Source organism: Elephantulus edwardii, unplaced genomic scaffold, assembly GCF_000299155.1.
Source record: "Elephantulus edwardii isolate Elephantulus edwardi_28Jun2011 unplaced genomic scaffold, EleEdw1.0 scaffold00122, whole genome shotgun sequence".
In the NCBI taxonomy this organism is placed as follows: domain Eukaryota; kingdom Metazoa; phylum Chordata; class Mammalia; order Macroscelidea; family Macroscelididae; genus Elephantulus; species Elephantulus edwardii.
The window spans coordinates 2551699-2566812 of NW_006399872.1; the positions used below are offsets into that span (position 1 = coordinate 2551699).

Below are 15114 nucleotides of genomic sequence, written 5' to 3' on the forward strand. Positions count from 1 at the left end.
CTGACTCTCACCAGTGGCTATGGATGAAGTCACAGGCGATTTTCAGCCAGCACCAGCCAGGTAGGTCTTAACATGAATGAAGCTAGCCCTTTGTTGGGATAAAAATGAAAGGATACTTCTCTATTAGTAGTTGTTGTTTTATACCAAGGTAGAACCAACTGACAGTTGACCTTCCAGTGAGCTTTCAGAAACTGTAAATTGCACAGGAGGAGATTGCTTATTTCTTTCTCTTGGAGCAACTGGTAGATTTCAGCCATATGCTTGTGGGTTGACAGCACAACTTCTTACCACTAGACCACCAGAGCTTTGTTTTAGAGGATATCCTTCATGGGCTGGCTCCTTCAAGGAACCTGTTGCCCTGGAAGAACCTCCTTGCTGCAGCCCCATTGCATTGTTGTCCACATAATAACAAGTCCAGTCTTGTCCACGTAATAACAAGTCCAGTCTTTCTAAACTGGAAATCAATTCTCTATGTGGAGGATGGTCTGTTTCATGAACTAATGTGAGGTGATGGTAGCTTGGAGTTGGAAATTGCTTTGTTTTCTTAGTACCTTCTGTACCATTTTTTTCCATACTTAACCTTCATTAGCAGTGGCAGTGTTATTGTTGCCTTTGGCACAACAGATAAAGGAACTGAAACTCATCCATCTGCGGATAGAATGTGAGTTCGGGGCCAGTTTTCTGCTAGGTTACTGAGTTTCTTAAAAAGGATAGTGTGTGGCCCTCACTCCTGGCCAAACACCAAAACTAGTCAGAAGTATAATCTAGATCCTACAGTGTAAAGGCGGTATCACGCAGAAGAGTAATCTGCCTTCAAGAGTTTGGTGGTTGTGTATTTTGGGGAGTATGTTAGTTACCACTTGTGGAATATATTACCCCAAAACTTAGTGGCTTAAAAACAACAAATATTTATTCTCTAGAGGTCTGGTTAGGTACCTTCAGTTCCAAGTTTTATGAAAGGAGCTCTGGTGGCCTCATGGCAAAAAGCTTCCCTGCAGTCTCAAAGGCATGTGGTTTGACTCCACCAGCTGCTCAGCAAGAGAAGGATCTGTGGTCTCCTCCTTTGCAATTAACTGTCTCTGAAAACCTGCCAGAGGGTCAGCTTTGGACCAGTTCTAACTTGATGGTACACAATAGTGGTCCGAAATCCCAGCATAGTTGGGCTAGGTGCTTGAGGTTCAAAGTCTTATAAAGTTGCTATGAAGCTGTCAGAGCTGAGGTCTCTTATCTGAAGATCCTTTTCCAAGCTTACTCCTGGGGCCTCTGCTGGATTCATAGTCTCTTTATCTCTGGGTGATGGCTTCCCTCAGTCTCTCACATTGGTGTTTCCAGATATAACCTACACTTCCATTACTATGGTGGCTAGCTTCTCCCAGAGTGAGTAGAGAATGAGAGATAAAGAGAAGGTGAGTCAGATAGCACTCAAGCACATCCAAAGATTTTTTTTTTAAAATAACTCGAGCACCACAACAAGATAAAGGAGAATAATCCAATTGAAAAATGGGCACAGGATATGAACAGACACTTCACCAAGGGAGACATTCAGATGGCCAACAAGCACATGAAGAAATGTTCAAAATCCCTAGCCCTGAGAGAGATGCAAATCAAGACAACCATGAGATACCATCTCACTCCAGTAAGACTAGCAAAATTTAACAGAACAGCAAGCAACAAATGCTGGCGAGGTTGTGGAGAGACTGGAACCCTTATTCACTGTTGGTGGGAGTGTAAAATGGTGCAACCACTATGGAAAGCATTGTGGCTCTTTCTCAAACAGTTGCAAATAAAGATACCATTTGACCCAGCAATTCCACTACTGGGAATATACCCTAAAGAGACCATAAATGACATCCAAGTAGATATATGTATACCCATGTTTATCTCAGCTTTGTTTACAATAGCAAGGAGTTGGAAACAACCTAAATGCCCATCAACAAATGAGTGGGTAGAGAAGCTGTGGTATATTCGCACAATGGAATACTATGCTGCATTGAAGAATAAGGAACTCATGCAATATTATTCAAAATGGGTGACCCTGGAGGACATTATGCTCGGTGAGGTATCTCAGTCACAAAGGGACAAATGCTATATGGTGCTACTGTTGTAGAATGAGGTTGGCATTGGGGTGGGGTAAGACTGAGAAAAACTGGATGAAATAAGTTTATGGCATTGAAGTCTATGGGGGAGAGAATAGTCTAAAAGTATTATATTTTAGGGTATTATTTTTATCGTAGGAGTACGCAATGAGGGTTGCAGAGTGGATTATATTTGGGGGCAGGGGGTGGGGTTTGGGGAGGTGCGTGGGGGGGGATGGTGTACCAATGAGGGAGTTTTTCTTTTGCTTTTCAAGGAGAGGAGCAAAGGGGAGGAGGGGGGAGGGGTTTGTGTGGGGAGGAGGGTGCAACAATGAATGAATGGAATTCCAAAATCTTAGATGTTCATTGAAATGAAAAATAAACAAACTAAATTAATAAAACAAAACAAAACAAAAATAACCTAATCCTGGGAGTGACATCCTGTCACAAATCTATTCTTTGTTAAAAGTAAATCCTTAAATCTAGCCTACTTTCCAGGATCATAGAAAGATATCACCACTAGGAAGTGGGGAACACTGGGGCCATTTTGGAGGGCTACCTTGTTACCTTGTTACCCCAGTTCTTACTGCCATTTCTAGAAAAAGGAAATTCTTGTTTTTTCTTCCTTCTTTTTAAATTTTTATTTTATTATTTTGTATGTGTGTGTACTATCAAATCAGATCTGACTGGTATAGGAGACTGCCCCTCCTTCTCCAGCAGAGCACCTGGTGGATTTGAACCGCATATCTCTGGGATTGCAGTGCAGCTTCTTGCCAGTAGGCCACCAGAGCTCCCCAAAAATGGAAATTCTTACTCTACTAGTGTCCAGAGCTGCTATAAGAATGAAATGTGATGCTAATATAAAGCACCTTGTATATTTTCATTTCCAGACCCAAACTCATTATTGAGTAGATTCCGACCTCGCTGCCATGCTCTAAGACAGACCATAGAATTTCTAAGACTGTAAACTGTATGGAAGCTGACTGCCTCATCTTTCTCATACTGTGTTAAAGTCACCAACCTTCTGGTTGGCAGTTGAACACCATAACCACAGCATTACTGTAAATGGATGGCATTATTTTAGCCATCTTTATAAAATAAGAATAAAGTTCTGATTGTGTGTCCTTTTGTGGAGCAAGTAAGTATGTAGTCAGTGAAAAGGAAGATAGAGACAAGTACCATTTTAGTTAAATTTTTATTAACTGAACACCTGGTTGGTAAGACATAATGTATTTCCAGTAGCATTCCAACAACTTTCTTTAGTGCCAGGTGAGATAACCATCAAATTATAACTGCTTTACCTCAGTGTGGAGAGCTCTGGTGGCCTAGTGGTAAGCAGCAGCACTGTAATCCCAAAGGTATGCAGTTCCAATCTACCAACTGCTCCATGGAGAAGGGTGGGCAATTTCCTCCAGTGCAGTTTAGATTACTGCCTCTGAAAACCCACTGAAGGGTCAGCGGTGACTCAGTTCCCACTTGAGGTCACACAGCATACATACTGCAGCATACTATGGTATGGGTCTGTTCCAACTTGAGGACATATCACAGTCTAGCTCAGCGAGGCCTTAAGATAAAAAAGTCTTGAATCTGCAGAGGGATTTCCTCAGAGTAGTGGCCATTTGACTTGACATTGTTAAATAGCCTGTTTTGTGAGATCCAATAAGCATTATATATTAAATCCACTTGTGAAAGTGTTATTACATTCACAAATACCTGTTTACTCATCCATAGGTATTTGATAAAGCTTGGGTTAACTTTCTTTAGGCTTTGCCATAATTTGCTTTTAGTCTAGAATTTAGTATTGCGTAAGTAGGGTATTTCACTGCAGATTTTGTGTACTAGGATTTTTCTGTGTGAGTCAGCGAGGCCTACAAGAATTAGTGTGTTTCATCTGAAGATTACCAAAGAATACATTGAATGTTCTTTACAGTCCAATTTAGAAACAAGAAAGTCTTTGTAAATACATATAATTACAGAGGAAGACCAAAATATCTAACATCTTTTCTAATCTCTTCTCTGCCACAGACTCTCAGGAGTTACCTTTACACTTTTCTTTCCCTGTTCCCTGTATGCTTGTTTCCCTCCACACCCCGCCCACCATTTCCTTCTCTAATCCTTTTTGCTCATCATGTTTTTTTCTTATCCTCAGATCTCTTTTCTTTCTCTATACCCCCCTCTCTAGTTTCATTGTATGACTTACAAAAAAATCTTACAGACTAAATCTATTCTTATTATCTGATTGTGTGTCTGTTATTTACACAGTTAAGTAAAAACTAATGTTCTGCCAGAATAAAATTGACAATATTTCTACCACAGTGTGCATTGGCTGTATGTAGGTGAGTCACTGCCAGAATTATATCAAAAAATGGCTAAATTAATTAATTCAAGTTTTTAATTTATAGTTTGGAGGTATTTGGGTATCACTTTGTGTTCTCAAATAAAGCAGTTTGTCTTTATTTTGGAAATAATACCCATTTGGAAAATATAAAAAATGTGGATTTATAACACATTTGAGGAAATTTAAGCCTCATCAGTACTTCATTGACTAATGACCAAAATGAAATAGGAAAGGCCATCAATTTGGAACAGACTCATTCATACTCAACCCTCTAGCCAGTTTTCAGAGACTGCAGAATCACAGATGGGAGAAGATAGTAATTCTTCCTTCCTGAGGAGCCGATTCAAGCTGTTTGTCTCTGGGTTGACAGTGCAACTCCTTATCCACTAGAGCTTCCCTGGAAAGACATAAGCTAAAACAAGTTAGAAATGTTAACGAGAATTCGAATAGTGAATTTTCTGAGTAGTTTTCTGCTCAGTATCCAGGCATGCAACTTCCTAAAGAGTTTATTTAGAAAATAACTGTAGCAACAATAGCAAAGTTCAGCAGGGCAGCAAACAACAAATGCTGGTGAGATGTGAGAGACTGGAACTCTTATTACTGATGGAAATGTAAAATGGTACAGCTACCGTGGAAGGTGGTCTGGTGCTTTTTCAAAAGGTTGGAAATAGAAATACTTTTTGACCCAGCAGTTACACTACTGGGAATATAGCCTAAGAAACCAGAGCCATTATTCAAATACACCTGTGTTTATTGCTACATTATTCACAACAGCAAAGAGATGGAAGCAATGCAACTGCCTATCAACAAATGAATGGAAGGGAGCTCTGGTGGCCTCGTGGTAAGAAGCTGTACTGCAATCTTGAAGGCACATGGTTTGAATCCACCAGATGCTCTGTTGGAGGAGGAGGGGCAATCTCCTCCTGTGCCAGTCGGATCTGATTCGACGGTACACAACAAGAAACAAAACAAAACAAATAGAAAAAAAAAACTATGGTACATTAACACAATGGAATATTATGCAGCATTGAAAAACAATGAACATGTAAAACATTACAGAACATGGGTGACCCTGGAGGATAACTTCATTACACTGCTGTTATAATAAAATAGGACGGGGATGTTGAGAACAGAAGGGGGGGAAGTGGATAGATATTGAGCACTGCATTAAAACAGATGAGGGGAAGAACTGTCCCAAAGGAATATATATGATTAGGCATTATATGTATGATAACAGTGTGGAACAAGGAGTGCCTTTAAGGGTGGTAAAGCAATGTTCAACAATGGAATTTTTTTTTTATTTATTTAAAAGACACTAATTATGGAGTGAATTAAGAGGTTTTTCTTTGTTTCTTGAAGGTGGGTGGCAGGATGAGACCTGGCCAGATGGCTGGACTGCAGTGACAAGAGACGGGAAACGCTCAGCACAGTTTGAGCACACTCTACTGGTCACGGACACTGGCTGCGAGATCCTCACCCGGCGGTTAGAGAGTGCGCGCCCACACTTCATGTCCCAATTTTAGTTTCTCCAAATGCTGGCTCATCTCTGAGACTTCTTCTGTCTGTACTGTGCATTTTATTGAGAGTACAGAAAAGAAGAGGAAATTTTTATCACTTGTTTGTTTTGACCATAGATTTAAAACAGGACTATATAGCCTTTGATGAGTTTCCTCAAGAACTTGTCTTGGGTCTGAAAAAACATCGAGAAGAAAGAATAAAGGAAAATTACTCTTTTCAGAGCTCCCTTACCCACAGATGATCTCTGCACTCTGTTTACGCATTTGCCCTTTGAGCACTTTCATTTAAACCTGCTTCTAGTTGCATCCATCACTGCCACAACTGGCCAACAGGCACCAGCTGCTTTCCTGGTCATTTTTGAAGACTAGAATTCTTGAAACTTCAACCTGTGTTGCTCCAGATTTTGAAAAAATTATATATGTGGAAATATGTATGTGTACATTTTAAATTTCATATGCATAATTACTGAACACTACGTGACCTGGGTTTTGTGTTGATTCTGCTCTTACTGGGCTCCATGTGATCACAAATGGACCGATAGTTGCAGTGATTTAATTCCCCATTGGGAATTGGTTCCCCTCCCCCAAGCTCATGTAATTGTGCTTGTGGAAGCACTCAATGAGACTTTCTCTCAATGAGACTTTCTCTCCTGCGTGAACTCTGTGTGTCAGTGAATGAATGTGTAAAATTTCACTTTGGGGAAAAAAGCTACCAAGCTTTTTTTCCCGTTTTAGTTTGGTTGTGTTTTTTTTTTTAAATTTAGTTTATGGCAAAAATTGCCACACTTTGAGTGCTGTCTGCCTGTGACAGAGATGAGGATTGTGTAATATACTGCTGTTGTTTAGATCTTGATTTGATCAGAACTGGGAGGGTGAGAGCTCTGTAAGCACATAGTACAGCTGATTCTGAAGGAAAGGAATGACTTTGATGACCAACTGCTCCTTGGCAGTAGGGTAGCAGCAGTGTGCCAAGAACACACCTCACCTTTACAGAGTTGGAAACCTCATTAGACGTGACCTCAGCTGCCCAGTACTTCTATTTCTTCAGTCTTCTATCAGTATGGGAGAGCAGCTGATGAGACATATCAACCATAAAGTCATTTCATTAGTGAATGCTTGATTACTGGATGTCTGATGACTTTGTTGTAATCTAGTCTGACTCCACTGACACATTATACTTGTAAAAGAACATCTTTCCCAGAGTGCCTCAGACCTTTATTGCTTTAAGAAAGAATTATGATAAATGTTTTCATTACTTTTATTATTTACTGCTTTAGTAAAGTGACTGAATCTGGTACAGACTTTTGGGGGATATGTGTGTGAAGTTTTTAACAAACTATAATATTTGTGAATGGAATGCCTTGCAATAAGAATGTTAATATAATGTGTAAAGGGAGATTAAAGAGTCAATTATTATCCTACCATGTAGTCATTAATTTTACTGTATTTATTTGGGATTTGAGAGGGAGGTGGTAGAAATAAGGGGGCTGATTTTAAAATTTAAACTCATGACCAGATGAGTAAAAAACGTTTTTTTACTCCATTTTCTCAAGTTTAATGGCTACATAGAATAATGCCAGTATGCTTAACAGTTGGCCAGTAGCATTAAAGATGGCAACTTTATTTCTGAGCACTTTAAAGATAGAATGCTGAATATTTAGGGGAACATTTTACATACTGATTGATAGTAGAATTAACTATGTGGATTTATTCCAAATTTGCCATTAGTAAATAAGCTCGAAGGGAAGATATCTTGTTAGACAAATTTTTTGTCAAAAGATGTGACACCACACTTGTAATAGCTTTTCTCAGTTTAAGAAGTGTTTAAACAGTATGAACTCTTAATTGTGTTATGACTAAATGCTGTTATGTGCTATCAAGTTGGAACCAACTCCTGACTCTTCAGGAGGTTTTCAGAGGCTGTAAGTTTACAGGAGGCAATTTCTCATCTTTCTCCTACATATATCTAAGTTGTTGTTGTTGTTGTTATTGTTGTTGTTGTTGTTGTTATGTGCCATCAAGTCGTCTGTGATTTATAGCGATCCTATTACAACAGCCCTAAACCTAAATCTTATGATAGACCTACCCCCATTAATCCAGTCACTGAATCAATCCATCTCATTGAGAGTCGTCCTCTCCTGTGCTGTACCTCTACCCTTCCAAGCATGACATCCTTCTTCAAGGATTAATCCTGCCTTGCAACATGTCCAAAGTATGTTAGATGAAGCTTCAGAATCCTTGCCTCCAAGGAGCAGCCTGGCTTTACCCTCTCCAGGATGAACCTGTTCATTCTCTTAGCAGTCCATGGTATATTCAGTACTCTTCTCCAACACCACAGCTCAAAGGCATCAATTCTCCTTTTGTCATTCTCTATCTCAAGTCATTGTCCAGCTCTCTGATGCATAGCAAGTAATTGCAAAGACCATGGCCTGTATCAGGTGCACCTTAGTCTCCAGACTGACATCATTGTTCTTCAGTACTCTGTAGAGATCACTGACAGCAGACTTTCCCAACACAATATGTATTTTAATTTCCTGGCTACTGGAAACTTTTTTTTAAAAAAAAACATAGATGACGTAAATACACATGGTATTTTGAAGAGAGAAGGAATAGTTAATTTGAGAAAGGACAAGGGTGGTAGAGCAGTTTGGAAAACTCAGACATAGGAGGTATCTTTAATCACTGCCTCATAAGAACCACCATTGTTCTAGACCTTCTTCCTCAGTTATTTAGTTATTCATTTATTTAGATTAGTCATTGTCCAGCTCTCTGATGCATAGCAAGTGATTGCAAAGATCATGGCCTGTATCAGGTGCACCTTAGTCTTCAGACGGATGTTATTGCTCTTCACTGCTTGGAGAGGTCTCAGACAGAAGACTTTCCCAGTGCAATTCATCTTTTGATTTCCTGATTGCTGGTACCAGGAGTGCTGATTTGTAGAGCCAAGAAAACGGAAGCTGTTAATAATCTTAATCTCTTCACCATATATATCTAAGGAGAAATATTTATTTATTGGATTACAGTGAGAAAACATCTCATTTCACCATTTTGCCATCTTTTCCTCAAAATAAGAGTACTCATTTTAAAAAGAAAACTTTCCTACCAATTCTTCATTTCTCTTGGAATTCAAAAACTCATTGCCTTTGAGGTGGAACCGACTCATAGCTGACCCTCCAGCTGATTTTCAGGTATCTGTAAATTGACTGGGAGGAGATTGTCCATCCTGAAGAGTGGCTTGTGGATTCAGACTGCCGAACAGACACTCCCGTTGAGTTAGCGCAACTCTGTCTTTTGCTGATAAAATGGATTTAAGTATATTAGAACCCTTTTACCAGCTCTTCTCTACTACTTGCCATCTATATGACTAAATAAGCAAGAGGAGATTTAGGAGTTTGTCATCTTCACTTGATTGTTGTAAACACTTCTATTTTTTTCACTGAGTGAGTTTTATTAATATTCAGAACAGGATGATCTGCTCTAAAGTTCCCAAATGACTTTCTTCTGGTTAACCTCCTGTTTTTTTAATTTTGAGAATTTTCAAGTTTGTAGGAAAATTTTTAGTATAATGAAATAATCATCTATCCCTTGCCTGTATTCAACAGTTATTATCATATTTGCTTTGTTTCTGCATAAGCACAAAGATCTCTGGTGACATAACCCAAAGGGACTGTTAATCCACAGGCTACACCTCTGGACGTTCAATTCTGTCATGCTTCCTCAGAAGAAAGATGGGCGGGCAGTCACGTTCCAAGCAGTTTATAGCCTTGGTTACCCATTGGAAGATCAGCAATGACCTAGTTCCAACTTGACAGCAGTGAATTAAGTTGAATCTATAAAAGCACATTTTCAAAAAACCCTATGTATCGGGTGACGCTTACAGAACAGACTGGTTTTCCATTTAACAATCATACACATTTGTTTCATGTTATTCATTGATGCACGTTGATCACACGGGAGATTGCCCATCCTTCTCCTGCAGAGCAGCTGGTGGTCTTGAACTACGTTCCTTTGGGCTTGCAGCGCAGCTTCTTGCCATTAGGCCACCTGGCTCAAGAACACTTGATTGTACTAATGAGAAACCTATACTTGGACCAAGAGGCAGTCCTCAGAACAGAGCAAGGAAACACTACCTGGTTCAAAATTGGCATGTGTCCTGTCTCCATACCTTTTCAACCTGTATGCAGAACAGATTATCTGGGAGGCTGGGCTCTGTGAGGAGAAATGTGGGGTCAAGATTGGTGGAAGATCTATCAACAATCTGTGTTATGCAGATGACACAACCCCACTTGCTGAAACTGAGAAGACCTGAGGCGCTTCCTACAGAGGGTCAAGGACTGCAGCCTTCAATATGGATTGAGGCTCAATGTCAAGAAGACAAAGATCCTCACCACTGGATGACGGTGAAGAGATTGAGATTGTTCACAGCTTTAGTTTGCTTGGCTCCACAGTCAACACTCTTGGCACCAGTAGCCAGCAAGTTAAAAGCTGTATTGCCATGGCAAAGTCTGCTGTTACGGACCTCTCTAAAGTACTGAAGAGCAATGGTGTCTCTCTGGAGACTAAGGTGCATCTGATACAGGCCATGGTCTTTGCAAACACTTGTTATGTATCAGAAAGTTGGACAATGACTAAGGAGGATAGAAGGAGAATTGATGCCTTTGAGCTGTGATGCTGGACAAGAGTATTGAGAGTACCATGGACTGCTAGGAAAACAAACAGATTTGTCTTGGAAAGGGTTAAACCTGGCTGGTCCTTCAAGGCAAGGATTCTGGGGCTTCATCTGACATACTTTGGACATGTCAGGAGAGACTGATCCTTGGAGAGGAACATCATGCTTGGGAGGGCGGAGGGACAGCGCAGGAGGGGAAGACCCTCTATGAGGTGGATTGATTCAGTGACTGGGGTAATCGGGATGGGTGTGTCAGAGACAGATTGGCACAGGACACAGCAGAGTTTAGGGCTGTTTTCTATAGGGTCGCTATGAGTCACGGGTGACTCAAAGGTACATAACAATTCATTGATACTCCCCAGAATGTAACATCATTTATCCCACTTCCACCCTGTCTCCCGTTTCCTTTCTTAGATCTTAACTGTCCCTGCCTTCTGAGGGAGCTCTGTTAGGTGCCATTGAGTAGGACTCCATGATGCTGTGGACAACAGATCTGAATCCTGACCTTTTCTAGCTTCATCATATCTGACAGCCCATTGCTGCAGTCACTGTATGAGTCCATCTGGTGGAGGATCTTGTACTGTGAACCCAAAGGTATGTGGCTTTGAATCCACCAATTTCTCCACAGGATACAGGCACTCTCTTCCTGTGGGATTAACTGCATCTGAAAACAGGAGGGTTGGTTACTACTCCCATCCACTGGGTGATGAGTTATACAGACCTATTACTGTTATTCTAACCCTTTTTCCATATTCTCAGCAGCAAACGTGGTTATGAGTGCTCTGGTGCCCTGATAATAATTACCTGTGCTACCAACCCAAATCCACCGGCTACTCCTTAAGAGGAAGCTGGGAAATCTCCTCCCATATGATTTTCAGCCTTTGGAAAACACTATTATTCTAACCCTTTACCACATAACACTACATATACAAATATATATAAGGATATATATTACCCACACCTGTAAGCAGCGTGACAATGTCATGAAAAATAACACTACCTGTAATCAGGCTCTGATTTATTTTTTTAACACTGTCCAGTCATGCCTCATGCCCATGATCGGCTGTGCATGGGGCCAGTGTGAGCCACTGTATTTCACTGACGTACTTTCAGTTGATTGCCAGACTTTCATTCACAGTTTATGTTGATCTGGAAGCTCCTGAAACCTGTTGAGCATCACAGTGTTGCACAAGTCACCACAGACAGACAAGCGATGGCTGGGCATGAGGTACATTGGCCTGGAATTGAACCAGGGTCCCCTGGCGAGAACTCTATCACTGAGCCACCACTGGCCCCCAGGCTCTGAATTTTTCAGTTTCATTTGCTGGTTGTGTGATTAGGTGAAAGGATATTTCCCAGTGGAGAACTGTAGGAAAACATGAATTAGTAATTATTTTATTGTATATATAATATTCTTCTCAGAGTCAACCACAGTTTGGTATGATCCACACAGTCAAATGCCTTTTCATAATCAATGAAACACAGACATTCCTCCGGTACTCCCTGCTTTCAGCCAAGATCCATCTATCATTAGCTACAATATCCCTAGTACCAGGAACCCTTCTAAACCCAGCCTGGACTTCTGGCAGTTCTCTGCTGATGTGCTGTTCCAGTTGTTTCTGGATAATCTTCAGCAGAATCTTACTTGCATGTGAAATCATTTTTCTTTAGTTTCCACACTCTGTTGGATCACCTTTTTTTGGAATGGGAACAAATATAGGAGTATTTTGGTAAATATCTATGGTGAATTCTTGAAAGGAGTATACATATATTTACCTCATGTATTAGAAGTTCTGCTAGGATGTCCACTTTGATAAAAATCAATCTGCTTAAGAGCCCATTCTAACTGCCTTGTTGCCATACATAGGGAAACATTGCATCAAAAGATGTCGTGCTAGGGGAGAATGGAGTGGTGGTGTTTCTGTGTCCCTATAGTTTTAAAAAAATTCTTGGAAAAGCTCTATGCATGTAAACAGGAATTTAAATATGTACTTCATAAAAGATGTTTTCCCAATGTGTATGTGATAGATTTTTTTCCAAAAGCAACTTGCTGACGGAGCATCTAATCTTTCACATTAACTGAAGCAAAATTGGCTGAATCCTAAATTGGTTTTTTTTCTGGGTTTGCAAAGTATTTCTAGACCCAAAGAGCTGTCGTATTTGCTTTAGGACTTGCTCATACTTCTAGAAACCCGTAGTAAGCATTTTGAAGTATCCTAGAACATGTAATATAGGTTTCTCCTTCCTCAAATGTAAAAGACAAAAACATTCTGAAAATTGTCAGTTTAACTATAATTTTGCATTCAAATGAGGTAAGTGAAAGGAGGATTGTCTGTATCTTTTAATGCCATTCTTGCTTGGTTTAACTAGTTCTGCTGTAAGTAGAGTTTGGATTGAATGCAATTTCCTGTCTTAAAGAGCCTTAGTTTCCATGACACATAATATTTTATTCCAAGTTACATAGCCTGTGTTTGGGTCTTTCTGAAGCAGTCTACCAAGGTGATTTACCAAGGAAGATACTTCTGGGTGTTTTTGAACTGCCAGCTGTTCAACTAGTGGTTGAATGTTTAATCATATTCAGACCTGTTCTTAGGGTCACTATGAGTCCGTCATAGTAGACCTCATGGCACCTAACAACTACCACCAACTTTTGCTATGGATTCAGTTCCATCTTACAGTGACTATGTAGCTACCTTCTTCCAAATAAAGGAGGAGGCTTTGATTAACATTCTTCTCTCTTACAGATTACAAATGTCAATTTATGGCTAGTTCATATATTACAGAACAGAGCTGCTCCACAGGATTGTCTTGGCTGTAATTTTTATGGAAGCCAGTCACCAGGCTTTTTCTTCCTTAAGGTCATTATTGTTGTTGTGTACAATAGTATGAGCTGACCCTCCCAACGAGCTTTCAGAGGCAGTTAATTGCACGAGTGGAGATTGTCCATTTTTCTTCCACAGAGCAGCTGGTGGATTCAAACTGCATGCCTTGGATTGGTAGCGCAGCTCCTTACCAACCTAGAGATTAACAGCCAAGTGCAAACTGTTTATGCCTCCAAAGGACTTTAATATAAAGCAGAATAATCCAACATGCTGATGGAAATGCAGGCAAGGCTTGAAAAATTATAAATCTATGCAGATTTTTCAGTATAACATGATAGAGTTGCTTTTAATTTGCTCCTTACATTGCCAACTTTAAATTTTTCATTTTTTAAAAATAACCTTTTCTGCCTTTCATGAAGTACACAGTGGTTACAGACCATTTGTGTAAGTTATATGCCTTTTGTCCTAAAAAAGCAATTTAAAATATATTCAAAAATTTACCATCCAGATGCACTCTTTCTACAAGAGCACTTTTCCTGCAAGACACACTCTTCCTGTGAGATTCACTGTTACTGCAAGACATGCTGGTCAGGGACCTTACCATCACTCTGCTGCAAGAAGTCAAGGTCTGCAGGGCAACCTGGGAGTGTCATCCACCCAGCACTACCCCTGCATCTACTAAAGGCTTTGGCCCAGCCCAGGTGCACTTACAACCTGGTCAGGGACAGAACTACTGCAGGTTGAGGGGCTACAGCTCAATCACAATCCTGCCCAGAGCACTAGACCACTGCCCCCCGCCACCTGGACACTCTGTTGCCCCACCATCTGAAGACAGCCCAGCTGCCTCCCCTGCCATCCAGCACCAGGAATACCAATATCATTGGTACTTTGGCCTTTAACAGTGCTGTCTAGCTACATCATGTGGGATTCTTTAAGCTCAAGCAGAAGAGGCCAGGTGTAGGTGTGGTTTCAGGAGGACAATAGTAATCCTGCTGAGGATTGACTTGTTCTCAAGAAGGGAGCACCAATATACAGGGCCTTCACAAAACATAGCCGTACCCTGGGTCATTATGTAATTATAAAAACCTAAAGGTCATGTAACCCTGGTATGTCCACTTGCTGTACAAAGGTAACTCATAGTTGCTGTAAAGCTGAACACTGTGACACTGTTGAGTCAAATGTAAGAACGGTTACCCATGTTGGACAGTGTTTGGTGAAGCTCCCCAATTAAAGCAAGCTTGGAAGCAGGAGTGGCAGCCACTTTCACAGTAGCTTGCCTCTGGAAACCCTGTGAACCTGGAGAAAGGACGAAAGTTGTACAGGAAATGTCCAGGAGCTTTCGTTCATAGGGTTGCTGAGTCACCTGCGACTCAATGGAACTTAACAACAAACAACAACATCTACTAAGAAAAGACTGGCATAATGTCAAGAAAGCAGTCTGCTTCAGTAATCATGAAAAAACCCCCAAAATAACCCTTCTCCTTAAAAAGCAGACCCACTGAAGAAATGGAACAGAGTATCAGTAATCTGAAAGACAAGAGCCTCACTAGAAACATACTAGAAGAAAAATCAGAGATGTGATGTGAAGAAAATAATAGTCATGTGGGATGACAGCACAAGGAATAACATTATATATATATATGTGTGTGTGTGTGTGTGTATATATATATATACACACACACATACACACACA

General features: G+C 40.4%; 1 protein-coding gene across 1 annotated transcript in view; it reads left to right on the forward strand.

Moving 5' to 3' along the window:
* METAP1 (methionyl aminopeptidase 1) overlaps nucleotides 1-6209 on the forward strand; it is a 74231-nt gene extending 68022 nt beyond the window's left edge. Inside the window, exon 11 of the mRNA XM_006893080.1 lies at nucleotides 5773-6209. Within this exon, the coding sequence (XP_006893142.1) occupies nucleotides 5773-5936 (164 nt within the window). The 3' untranslated portion in view covers nucleotides 5937-6209. The remainder of the gene's footprint in view (nucleotides 1-5772) is intronic.
* The last annotated feature ends 8905 nt before the right edge of the window (nucleotides 6210-15114 follow it).